Here is a 12,441-nt window from a genome sequence, read left to right as displayed (position 1 = left end):
GTCAGGGGCACATTTGGAGTTTTGAAGAAGTACAGTGGTACCTCGGGTTACAGACGCTTCAGGTTACAGATGCTTCAGGTTACAGACTCCGCTAACCCAGAAATAGTAAACACTGGAAAGCAGTGTTTTAATCTAAACAATCCAAAGAATGAATTATTTGAGGCACAACACACACACACCTTGATAACTGAAATACATTGATTCATTTATCAAAGCATGCAATACACAAGATTCAAATTGGGGCAGTATAAAGCAGCAATTCTGTCTTAAAGGTGGCAAACCACCTAGGCTTCACTAAATGGTTAATTTATGGCAGAGTGGAGAGCATTATTGGACATTGTTGTTGTTGTTTTAAAAGAAGAAGAAGAAGAAGAGTTTGGATTTGATATCCCGCCTTTCACTCCCCTTCAGGAGTCTCAAAGCGGCTAACATTCTCCTTTCCCTTCCTCCCCCACAACAAACACTCTGTGAGGTGAGTGGGGCTGAGAGACTTCAGAGAAGTGTGACTGGCCCAAGGTCACCCAGCAGCTGCATGTGGAGGAGCGGAGACGCGAACCCGGTTCCCCAGATTACGTGACTACCGCTCTTAACCACTACACCACACTGAAAAGCTACAAAATAGCTTTTCAAAAGGAAACAGTTTTTAACTGAATGAATGAATGAATCTTGAGTTGGACTGAAACAACATGCTTTCCTGAAAAAAATAACCAGCCTGAGATCTGATTTTGGTCACTGTAGAAGCTAAAACAAAACAACCATATACAGAACCATGCTATCCTAAACATCAGCTGCTTCCTAATACATTTTTAATCTTCCATTTTATGCGGAGTTCTCTGTCTTAACTTCCTTAATCACAATGGCCAACACCCAACATATACATGTTTTAATGAGTCAATGCCTGGTTAACCGATTAAGGTGTAATTAACGTAGCTTATTCTTCAGCATTCTAAGTGCTGACAACAAGATTGGGCAAGATGTGCACTCTTTCTACTCTTGCCCCTTGTAAAGGTTTTTGGAATGCTTAAACTTAAAATGGTGTGACTAGTGCGGTGGGGGAAATATGCTAATAAATCTTGCCCACAGTATATGTAAAAAAATAATTGTAAGATCCTAACAATAAAGGAAGTAAAATAAAACTTTATTCCCCACCTCCCCTATCTGCCACTTTTTACATGATGGAATGCATAGATTGTGATGAACTGCATGCAAGATTTAAGCATAGGGTGGACTCCCTGCAACTTGCTTCTGACCACAGAAGATTTAAGACTGCATAGAAGCAACACAGTGTGGTTTTGGAGCTCTACTTAAAAATTATTCATTTACCACACTCTGAATTGTAGGAGGAAATGCAGAATATATGAATGAACTGGCAGTCTCCACAAGGTGGAACAATAATACCTTTCAACTCAACAAATTGCTTTTTTATGCTATATTGAACCTGTTATGCTAGTTTAGGCAGTGTATTCCAAGCTAAGTAACCACTCTAGATGATTGCTTTCTAAAATGTAGATTATGAAGACCTTGAGTTAAAAGATAACAACACAAATTAGTTTTGTTTCAATGAATAATTTTCTTTGATGCACTTTAGTAACAGAGATGTCATTTAACTCATAGAACCAGAGTGAGGAACCTCAGGCCATTTATTTCTTCCCAGTCCTCAGGGCTCTCTCCCCGGGCCACACTCCTTGAGTACGGTACTTTTCCCTGGCTAGGACGTACTGTATTTCTGAATTGTAATAATGCCACTGGCTTGCATGGTTGGAGAGAGATGTGGGTGTGTTGAGAAACCTCTGGTTTTTGCCTGGCTGGAATGTAGCCTGCTGCACAAAGTAAAGAAACCACATCCATTGCTCAGCCTGCTTTCGCCTCTGGTTCCCACCTTTGCAGCTCCTGGAAGTTTGCAGCAGAGTGCTGTGACCCGGTTCTGCTTGTGGTCTTCCCATGGGCCTCTGGTTGGCCACGGTGCCAACAGAGACCCAAACTAGACAGGCCTTTGGCCTGATTCAGCAGGTTTTTCCAGGGGGTTTCTTACGTTCTTGTGACCCTTTAAACAATTTCCTGGTTTTAGAATACTCGCATCAATAAAAAGTTTTAACCTTTCTTCACAATTCTGCGGTTTAGAAAATTTCGTTTTGATAAACCAAGGACCCACAAAAAGATTCAAAATGTTTGAGTCATATCTGGTGTTAGTAAAAAAACAAACAAAAACCTCCTGCCTTGCACCCTCTTTTATTCAGATACCAAATGTTTCATTCCAATGGGCAAATCGTTATTTTTGCTGAAAACAGAAACCTTGACATAATCCTTAAGTATCATAACTCAGACTTATCTCAGTAAAATAATTGAACATCCAAGTTAGTAAAAATGTAAGGGGTAAAAAAATCTTTCTTCGTTTCCTATGTTCAAATTGACCCAGTCCAGAATAGTCTGAATTGACCTGTATCTACGCTTCATTTCTCTGAGCAAGGCTTAAGATATAATCTAACTTGCATAATTTTCTAGTTTTCTTATTAATAAACTTTAACCTAATTAACATTAGCATCCTGTTTCTTTGTTCTACAATGCACTGGCCTGAATCAGTTACCCATTCGGCTACACACAGAAGAACACTGGCAGTATTTACGGTATGTTGATGGGAACTCACCTATGACTGATGTGTAAACTTGTTTTACAAGTTTAAAATTGTTGTCAGTGTGGAGGTTAGCCTTACCACATCCTAGTTTATAGTAATTTAAACAATTCACTGGCTGAATAAGAAAGATTGTTCCCCTTAATTCATCAGGACAATCTTAGAAAATTGGCATGCTTATATGTGTGAGAAATTAGTTGACAGTTGTGATCTACCAGACTTACTATCATAACAACATATGAGGAATATTTCCTCTCAATGCCTGCAGTGAGATCTTGGAGTCTAAATATTGCTGCAAGTGCAGTCCTGCACATTCCTCCTCAGAAGTAAGCCTATTAGGTTCAATTGAACTTCTAGGTTAGCATGTATACTTGACACTGCGTAGGGTTACAGCCTAAGGCAGGGGTCAGCAAACTTATTCAGCAGGGGGCCGGTCCACTATCCCTCAGACCTTGTGGAGGGCTGGTCTATGTATTTTTGGCAGGAGGGGGGGGTGGAATGAACAAATTCCTATGCCCCACAAATAACCCAGAGATGCATTTTAAATAAAAGTACACTTTCTACTCATGTAAAAACATACTGATTCCTGCGGGCCGGATTTAGAAGGCCTTAGTGGGCCTTAGTTTGCCTTTTCAAAGGGAAACTTTTTTCCCAAAGGGGGCCAAATTTGATGAAGTGAACATACGTGATTGTAGTTGTTGTGCTTTTTTAAACAATTTTACCCCAAAGTTGTTGAACTTTTTTTACGATTGAACTTGAGCTTTTTTTACGATTTGTCACCAATAAATACATTGCCACAGTGGCTGGATAGAATCAGCTGGGGCGCCAAATTAGGCCCCCAAAACAGACAAAACAGGGGAAGGGACTTGGTTTGTTATATCCTCCTTATATGGGTTTTGTACATTTTTTTCATCTTATGATTAGGGGAGCTCAGCCAGAACCCTAAGAATCTGGGCATGGAGGGGGTAAGGGATTTCCTAGGAGCATGAATGACCACAGCCTATTATCAAAGCAGGAAGAAAAAGCAACAGCAATATGGAATACGGTTGCATGGCTTTCTTCATATCTAACAAGAGTGCCCTTCTCTCTCCCCCACCACCCAAAACATGTATGAGAGTTTTTGAAGCAATTTGCAGTGTAATAAAAGTAAAATATTCACTCTTCTTTGAAAGCACAAGCTTGTTTTTCTAGATCTCATATTGTCCTGTCAGGGGCAGCCCATCAAGTTTTGCCGCCTGAGGCGAAACAGGAAGGTGCCGCCCCACTTTTGCTGCCTCTCCCCCCACCCGCCGAAGTTCGCTTACTGGGGTCAGGCAATTGCGGCTTCTGGGGTCTTGCAAGATCTTGTAAGAGCCTCATGAGATCTCACCAAAAGCAGCCACTTCTCCAATGGTGGTGGTGGAGCACCCACAGAAGTGCCCCTTAGATTCTCCCATCTGAGGCGGCTGCCTCAGTTTGCCTCATGGACGGATCTGTCCTGAGTCTTGTAAATAATGGGCACCAGGGATATAGCCTCCTTTTGGGAGGGTGCTTTTGAAGTTTTAAGATCAAGACAAATTAAAAACAAATGGGTTCTACTGTGTTAGACATGGTGTGTCTATTCTACAAAACTGTTTGAAGTTGGGAACCTAGTGACATTGGGAAGAGACATAATTTAGACTTTGATATTTTATACTGTATTTCAAGGACACTTGATTCAAGAGCCTGCAGAGTAGCCAGGAATCATCTTACAGTCACTGGCCAGCTTGCTGAGTGGACGATTTCTCCTCAAACTAACCACACCTAATTCTGCTATTTTTGTCCACTCTCATTCCTGCCCGCGATACATCTGTTCATCATAATCCTGCAACAGCTATGCACTAGGGAAATGCACCAGAAAATACTTAAGTTAGAAAGTTATATACCAGGCCTGATTGTGTCTATCTTATGCTCTGTTAAGCAAATTCCAACATATGCCCGTTATTAGCTGACTCCAAAGTGAAAGTGTATTCCTTCCTAGGGCTAGGCAAAAAGAGGGTCATCTGAAAGTGGGGAATACAGTGGCGCCCCGCAAGACGAACGCCTCGCGAGACGAAAAACTCGCAAGACGAAAGGTTTTTTCGTTTTCGAGTTGCTTCGCAAGACGAATTTCCCTATGGGCTTGCTTCGCAAAACGAAGCTTGCCCCCGCACCCCGGACCTCTTTTGAAGCAAGGGGCGGCGGGGAGAAGATCGCTTCTCCCGGTTGCCAGCCCCGCAATCTCCGGGGACAGAGGGGAAGGCGTGCGCGCGCCTTCCCCTCTGTCCCCGGACCCCTTTTGAACCAAGGGGCGGCAACGGGGAGAAGCGATCTTCTCCCCTCCGCCCCTTGCTTCAAAAGAGGGGACAGAGGGGAAGGCGCCCGCGTCTTCCCCTCTCTCCCCGGACCCCTTTTGAACCAAGGGGTGGCAACGGGGAGAAGCGCTTCTCCCCGCTGCCCCTTCCCTTGCTTTAAAACAGGTCCCCTCTGTCCCTGGATGGTCTCCATAGGAACGCATTGATTGATTTTCAATGCATTCCTATGGGAAACCATGCTTCGCAAGACGAAAAACTTGCAAGAAGAAAAAACTTGCGGAACAAATTAATTTCGTCTTGCGAGGCACCACTGTATTAACACCAGTCCTTTGTCATGGTCAGATTACTTCCGGTTGAGATTTAGGATTTCAGCACCTTTTCACCTCTGCAGAGGCAGGGGACCTTTTTGGTGGTTCATCCTCAGAGGTGGATGGATCTAATGGGTTTTCAGATGGCTTTGGGGGATTTTCCAGCTGATATGACAGGCATTCCTGTCAAAGCCCTGGCTGACCTCTGGAACATCTGAATGGCTCAGGCCACTAACCCCTCAGTACCCTCTCTGACTTTGTGGAATCTGTTTGGCTCCCTGGTATACTCCAGAGCTTAGGGCAAGAAAACAAGCTAGGAGACAGCTTGAACACGGGTGGAGGAAAACTCCAGTCAAATGCAATTGAACATGGTGAAGACTCATAATCAAGCCGACCTAATGGCAGTGAAGGCAGCAAAGGAGGCAGCAATCTATGGTCTTTCAAACTGTTGGTGGGTTATTATTTGTTATTAGGGTATGTATTCTTGTGTTTTTATATTGTAAACCACTCTGTGATCTTCGGTAATTTAATTAATGAGAATCACACTTGTGTGTTGCATTTGAAAGTGCTATTATTGTGAGAAATCAGAATCAGAATTAGAGCAAACATTGGTCTTGGAGAACTATTATTCTGCTCCACGGGCACTGGGAAGAATGCTCTGTGCTTATTTTCTTTCAACTCATTATTTTTTGATTTTTTCTATACTCACAGGTCTCTGACAAAAGTTAATTTGCATGGGGCTGTGGATGTGCTAAGATTCTTCTAATGTTAGCTGGGACACATCTGTCTTGGGGGTGATAAATTCCTAATCAATGTACTCTGTATTCTTATTTGGTTCCACTTCTTGGGTAACAATTGTGTGCTACGAAACAACACCTCCCGCAAAAAAATATAGATGGTTTAATTAGCCAGAGGCCTGGGAGAAGAGGATTGTTTTTGCATGGTGCCTAAAGATATGTAATGAAGGCACCAGGTGAACCTTCTTGGGGACAGCATTCCGCAAACGGGGAGCCACTGCAGAAAAGGCCTGTTTTTGTCTTGCCACCTTCCAGGCTTCTCACGGAGGGGGCACATAAAGAAGGGCCTCAGATTTTGATTGCAGAGTCCAGGTTGGTGTATATGAAGAGAGGCGGTCCAGGAAGTATGGCAGTCCTGAGCCATTTAAAGCCCGGAAACTGATTGGCATCCAGTGCACTTGGGCCAGGAATCGTGTTATATGATCAGATCATCTTGTCGCACTGAATTCTGCATCAGCTGAAGTTTCCAAACCGTCTTCAGAGGCAGCCCTACGTATAATGTGTTGCAATAATCTAACCTAGAGGTTACCAGAGCATAAACAACAGAAATTAGGCTATCCCTGCCCAGATAGTGACACAGCTGGGGGGGCACCAGTGTTTCGGTCTTATCTGGATTGAGCTTCAGTTTATTGGCTCTCATCCAGTCCATTATCAAGGCCAGACACTGGTCCAGTACACCCACTTTCACACTTGCTGATGTAAATGAGAACCAGAGCTGCGTGTCATCAGCATATTGCTGAATTTAGTTGGAACCCTGTATGTTTGCTAGCAGTGAAGTGAAGGTTTCATGAACACCTACAAGGACCACCAAGCATTTATTAGAATAGATGTAGGAGGTGCAGTCTTCCCACTGCTATATTTCCCCACTGCTATATCACATCTAATCCATTTAGCTTTACATTGAAAGTAGTTCTCCAGGATTTTAAGACAGGCTTGTCTCCCAGCCCTACCTTGCAATGCCAGGATTTGAACAAGGGATCTTCTGCATACAAAGCAAATGACCCTTCTCCAGCTATTTTTAGGTTGTTGTTGTTGTGTCTGATAGCAGGTCTGATGCTATCCAAGTACTTTAACAAAAAAAATTATCCTTTTAGAGGTTCATAAATTCAGAGATATTCATAATTTATGAATATCTGATTATCAAGTTATTTGGGCAGTCAAGTATTAGCAAATAAATACTTAAATAAGTCAAGACCTTTCCATGGATCCTATTGTTACAATATTTAGATGTCACAAAAGCATCACTTCAGGGGAAGATCAAGAAATGGTAACTTATTTATTAACAGCAGCAAGAGCAGAAACCTGGAAAACCCCTCCTCCACTATCAGAAAAATCCTGACTCTGGAGTTGGGGAGATGACCTTCATGAGTCATGACAAAACTAAATAAGAGTAACACAAAATCAGCAAATATAAGATAAGATAATGGAGCTTGTTTATGTGATTTGTAACAAGAAGATGCAAGAACAAAGCCATATGATTTGTTTGGAGACATAAAAGTTATCAAAAACTTTATACATTTCTGTTATAGATTAAGCACTTTATCAAGTTTTAAATAAGCTAGAAACATGCAATATAAATTTCGTTGCGTTTACAGACAATATATTTATTAAAACAACATTTATCCATCAATTGTATCAAGGTATTTGGAAATAAGTATCGTATTAAGGTTTCTGGGAATAAATAGAGAGCCATTCTTAAATTACGCCCCCTGTGCGTAATAAATAAAATAAAATGGAAAATCAACAGCTGAGGAATCTTCCATACCTGCATCTTCTCCTCATGTCGAATCACTGCTTCTCCTGACCAAAAAATAAAGAGAGATGTAATAATAATAATAATAATATTATAATATTTATACCCCGCCCATCTGGCTGTCAGAAAAGCCTAATTACTGTACTTCGCTCCATTTGAGCTGCCACGGAAGCGAGCCTCTAAAAAGCCAGGGAACTTCGAGCGCTTTCTGACACCCTGCGTCGCCCCTCTGTCTCCTGCCCCGCACATGGAGGAGCTGCCAGTTTCAACAGGGGATCGGAAGTGCCGCATAGGGGGCAGTTCCCTATGACCTCGGGAATCTAGGATGCGGTCGAGGAAGCCGCCGGCCGGAAGTTGAGTACAGTAGGGGAAGGGAGGAGGGGGAGCGGAGCAAAGCCTCGCGAGATCCCTCCGTGCTGAGGGAAGCGAGCCGAGCTCTCCAGATAGGCCTGCCCCCGTCTTTACCTCAGCGACGGCGCAGGCGCAGTCGGGCCGGTCTCCCCTTCTGTCTCTTTCTGTGGGAGTGTGAGGGAGAGAGAGAAGCGCAAAGCGGGCGACGGGGACCGTTCGGCGGCCGCTTCTGCCCGGCTTAGGCCGTGAAGCGACGAGCCGTGGGCGGCGGCGGCAGCGGCGGCGGGATCCTGCGCGCCGGCGCGGGGCGGGCTGAGGCGACTGTCGGCGGCCGAGGCGCGCCAGGCCTCACTCGGGGCCCAGCCGGGAATGCGGAGAGTTCGCGTCAGGCGCCGCGCATCGCCAGGAGGCCGCCGGGGACGCTTCTGAGGAGGAGGAGGCCGGAGCGCCTCATGCGAAGAGACCGGCGCGCTCGGGATCCGGATCCCATGGCGGCTCCTGCTCTGGGCTCGCCCTCGGCGCCTTGACGGAGTCCTGTTCGCCGGAGCGGTCCCGATGCCGAGCACTTCGGAGGCGGCGGCGGCGGCGTCTTCGTCCGGAGGCGGGAGCGGCGGCGTCCGGGGCTGGGGCGGCTCCGAGTCTCCGGCGGCGGAGAAGAAGCGGTTGCATCACCGGCGGCGGAAGCGCGGCTCGTCGGCCCAGCCGCCGCCTCCTCAGCCTCCTTCTCCTCAGCCGCTGCCCGCGTCTCCCGCGGCGGCCCCTCCGCTGCTCTTCCCGCTGCTGCCGCCGCCGCCGCCGCTGCAGCCCTCGCTCCTGCAGCCGCCGCTGCCGCCGCAGTCCCTGCTGTTCCTGGCGGCCACCGGCTCCTCCTGCTGCGGGGAAGGGGGGGAGCGGAAGCGGCCCCGGGGCAAGCGGCGCCCGGGCTCCCGGCACAAGCGGCGGCGCGTCCGGTTGCGCGGGGGGGCGGGCCTGTCGGAGCGGCGCGGGAGCGGGGCGGGCCTGGGGCCTCTGGTGGAAGCGGCGGCCGAGGAGTACGACGACGTCAGCTCCCAGTCGGAGGGGCCGCTGGGCGGCGGGACGGCCGGGGCGGGGAGCGGCGCGGGGAGCCCGGGCTCCTCCTCGGGCGGAGGCGCGGGCAGCCAGCCGCGCTCCAGCCGCGCCGAGGCGGAGCGGGGCCCCCGGCGGCCGCCGCGGAGGGAGCGCCGCAGCAGCAGCGGCCGGCGCTCCCGGGAGCGGCACCGGGAGCACCGCCGGCGGGGGGAGGACAAGGACAAAGCGCCGCCGCCGCCGCAGCAGCAGCATCCGGAGGGAGCGGCCGCGGCCGCCCGGGTAGGGGGAGCCGAGGCCTCCTCCTCCTCTTCCTCCTCCAAGTCCCGTAGCCGCCACAACCACAGCGGCGGCCAGGACCGAGAGGGGCCCCGGAGCAGCAGCGGCGGCGGCAGCGACGGCCGCAGGAAGGGCTCGGCTGTCTCGCCCAGCAGCGGCGGTGGCGGCAGCAGCAGCAGTAGCAGGAAGGACCGGCAGAGCAAAGCCCCGCGAAGCCAGGCGAAGGCGGCCAAGGAGCCTCCTTCGGCTTACAAGGAGACACCCAAGGCGTACCGGGAGGACAAGGCCGAGCCGAAGGCCTACAGGCGGCAGCGGTCCACGCCGAGCCCCGGCCGCGATGACAGCCCGCCCAGCCACAGGGCCTCGCAGAGCCAGCGCAGCCGCAAGTCGCCCAGCCCCCGCTCGCCCCTCAGCCCTTATCGCCGCCGCTCGCCCAGCTATAGCCGGCACAGCTCCTACGAGCGCGGCGGGGATGTCTCGCCCAGCCCGTACAGCAGTTGGCGCCGCTCTCGCAGCCCCTACAGCCCCGCCATCAGGTAAGGTGCAGGGCCACCTTGACAGAACAAAAGATGGTTGGGAGGGAGCCTTCCTTCGGAAAGGTTCAGAAGGGTGACCTGAAAGGGATAGGCTGGGAATTCTCTTAAGTTGTGGTCTCAAATACATAAACACCTCCGTTTTCCTTTCTGTTGTGGGACCATACTAGGAAATACAACTCAGCTGGTGAGCTTTGGCTCGAACCCATTACCAGGTTTGAGAATGCAGAATTTGCACACGAAATTGGCATTTCTTTAATTTGATGGAACTTTTAAGGTCAGAGCAAAGTGCCATAGGTATTTTCTAAACAGGTCTCTTTCTGAATTGTGCTAAAAGTTGGGGGTAATCACAACCAGTTACCGCTAGAGTTGTGCAGGTGACGTACACTGAAAGTATTGTGAAATTCCTTTCAGAACCAAATCACTTCAAACTGAAAATTTTGAAAAACTTGAGATGTTTGGAGCTAAAAACTCTTCACTTCTAAATGTTTTACAGCTTAAACAAAGTAGGCTGCAATCCTATGCATGATTCTTTGGAAGTAAGTGACATTGAACTTAGTGGGGCTTACTTGCAAGTTGACATGTGTAGGATTTCACTGGTAGCATTTCTCAGTACACTACAGAAGTGTTTCCTCAAATATACTGTGTATAAACAGACTGTTATCTGCAGCTCAGTGTGGCTGCAAGTTACTAGCCTATGTTTCTGGCTTTGCTGCCAAGGAAGTAGTTTCTCAATAGGATAGCATAAAAATTGTCTTCTACCAAGGGGACTGGTGGAGGAATGACTGCATGATCTACATCTCCTCTGCTATCCTGTTTCTGTGATAGAGGAAAGGGTTTTCCTTCTGCAGTGATCGTGGGAACCAAATGGGCTGACAGGAGAGACAGAATTTTCTATGCTTTCTCAGCCAGTCAGCTCACTCACCTGCATGGAATTCTTGGTTGCTTTTGGCTGCTGAAGTTGTTAAATTTGAGACTGTCTCTTCATAGAAAATGGGAAGATTGTTTTAAGACTTGGGATGTATTCTTTAGATAAGGTTTTGATTACTGTTCAGTTTTGAACAGCTCATTTATTTTTTTTTGATTTCTATATCAATACATAAAGCAGGAGTGCTTTCTACATCACCTTTTTGGGTTGAGGTAAGGGCTTGGTAACATGACAAGAGGTTTTCTAGGAACATATATGTCTGCCAGTAGCCACTCTGGTTTTGAGAAACCTCCCTTGACCTAATCCTGTCTGTTATGACTGTTTTCTTATCCCTTGAAAAGCACTTTATGAGCTCTTTCTGTTTTACTTAGATGACCAATATATCAGTCTTGTAGTAGGGAGGACTACTGTTTGGTTTAGGGCTTGGCTTGCATTTACTTTGTTTGCAGACCTGCAATGCAATTCTGTATATGCAAAGCAAGCCCCACTGAGTTCAGTGGAGCTTATTCCCAGGTAAGTGTTTATAGAATTGTAGTCTTCGTTACAGTTTTTGTAGCTCATTACTACAAATTTCAATTCCTCTTTTCCTTCACAGTACAGACAACTCCCCATTTACCCACATGGCTTCACTAGCACAGCTGATGGGTGGGGAAGAGCCTTTCCTGCTCCTCTGCTGTGGCAGTTGATCTGTCACTTCATGTTTGCAAGCCAGAGGGACAGGCTCTCACACAGCTGACAGGTGGGAACAGGGGAAGGTTCTTCCAGCCCATCAACTGAGCTGATACAGGCGACCTTTTGGGTATGCAGACAGGGGTTCAGAACGTAACCCCTGTGTAAATGGAGAGTTGCCTATATATACATATGGCACTACTGCTTAATTGAAGTCAACATTTTCAGTAGTCCATACTCCTGTTTGATACAGAGAATCATTCAACTTGTTTAAGAACCAATTAAGACGCTAGTTCACGTAACTTCTGTTCATAGCTTTCAAATCGGTTTTCAAAAGTGTTCTGTGGTGGCATTGTGCTAGTGGAAGCACTTCTTGCACAAGGGAAGACACCCCCCCCCCCCAATTCTTCTCCTACCAATTGTAGCCCTTTATGCCATGCTTATTATTGGAAAATACATACGTTGGTAGGAAAGAGTTCTTTGGCTCTACCTAATGTAACAAGTTGGAGAGCCAAGAAAGCCATGCCGGTTCCTTTGTTGTCAGGAGATAGATCCAAGATGATGTCTCATCTCCAGGTCCAAGGGAGAAGTGAGAGGAGGAGGCGGAAGTGAGAGAGATGCAACCTGAGGATTCCACTTCAAAGGAAGGATGGTCAGCACAGTTTAAAGGACAGAGGCAGTTTAGGAAGTTGGAGGTCTCCTGTTTTATCTGTTTAACCTTATCTCAACAAGCTGAGTTGCACCCCACTTTCAGCTGGAAAAGGATTAGGGGCCTCCAGAGTGACATCAGCTGATGGGTGGGTGTGGTTTGAGGAAAATGGCCTGATGGCAAAAT

General features: G+C 47.5%; 2 protein-coding genes and 1 long non-coding RNA gene across 3 annotated transcripts in view; 1 reads left to right on the top strand and 2 right to left on the bottom strand.

Annotated features, from left to right (window-relative positions):
* The window catches only part of YAE1 (YAE1 maturation factor of ABCE1), a 131,189-nt gene that overhangs the window by 38,766 nt on the left and 79,982 nt on the right, over nucleotides 1-12,441 (bottom strand). The window lies entirely within an intron of this gene.
* LOC309515258 lies at nucleotides 7,463-8,069 on the bottom strand. The gene is made up of 2 exons (XR_014212367.1): nucleotides 7,945-8,069; nucleotides 7,463-7,846 (listed from the first exon to the last, which is right to left on the bottom strand). It is a non-coding gene; the product is annotated as an uncharacterized lncRNA (long non-coding RNA).
* CDK13 (cyclin dependent kinase 13) overlaps nucleotides 8,647-12,441 on the top strand; it is a 35,792-nt gene continuing 31,997 nt past the window's right edge. The window contains exon 1 of the mRNA XM_082192710.1: nucleotides 8,647-10,012. Within this exon, the coding sequence (XP_082048836.1) occupies nucleotides 8,706-10,012 (1,307 nt within the window). The 5' untranslated portion in view covers nucleotides 8,647-8,705. The remainder of the gene's footprint in view (nucleotides 10,013-12,441) is intronic.

This window comes from Podarcis vaucheri (assembly GCF_965113315.1).
Source record: "Podarcis vaucheri genome assembly, chromosome: 12".
In the NCBI taxonomy this organism is placed as follows: Eukaryota; Metazoa; Chordata; class Lepidosauria; order Squamata; family Lacertidae; genus Podarcis; species Podarcis vaucheri.
Note: the sequence above shows the minus strand (reverse complement) of the source record. Positions and strands in the feature narration are given on the sequence as shown.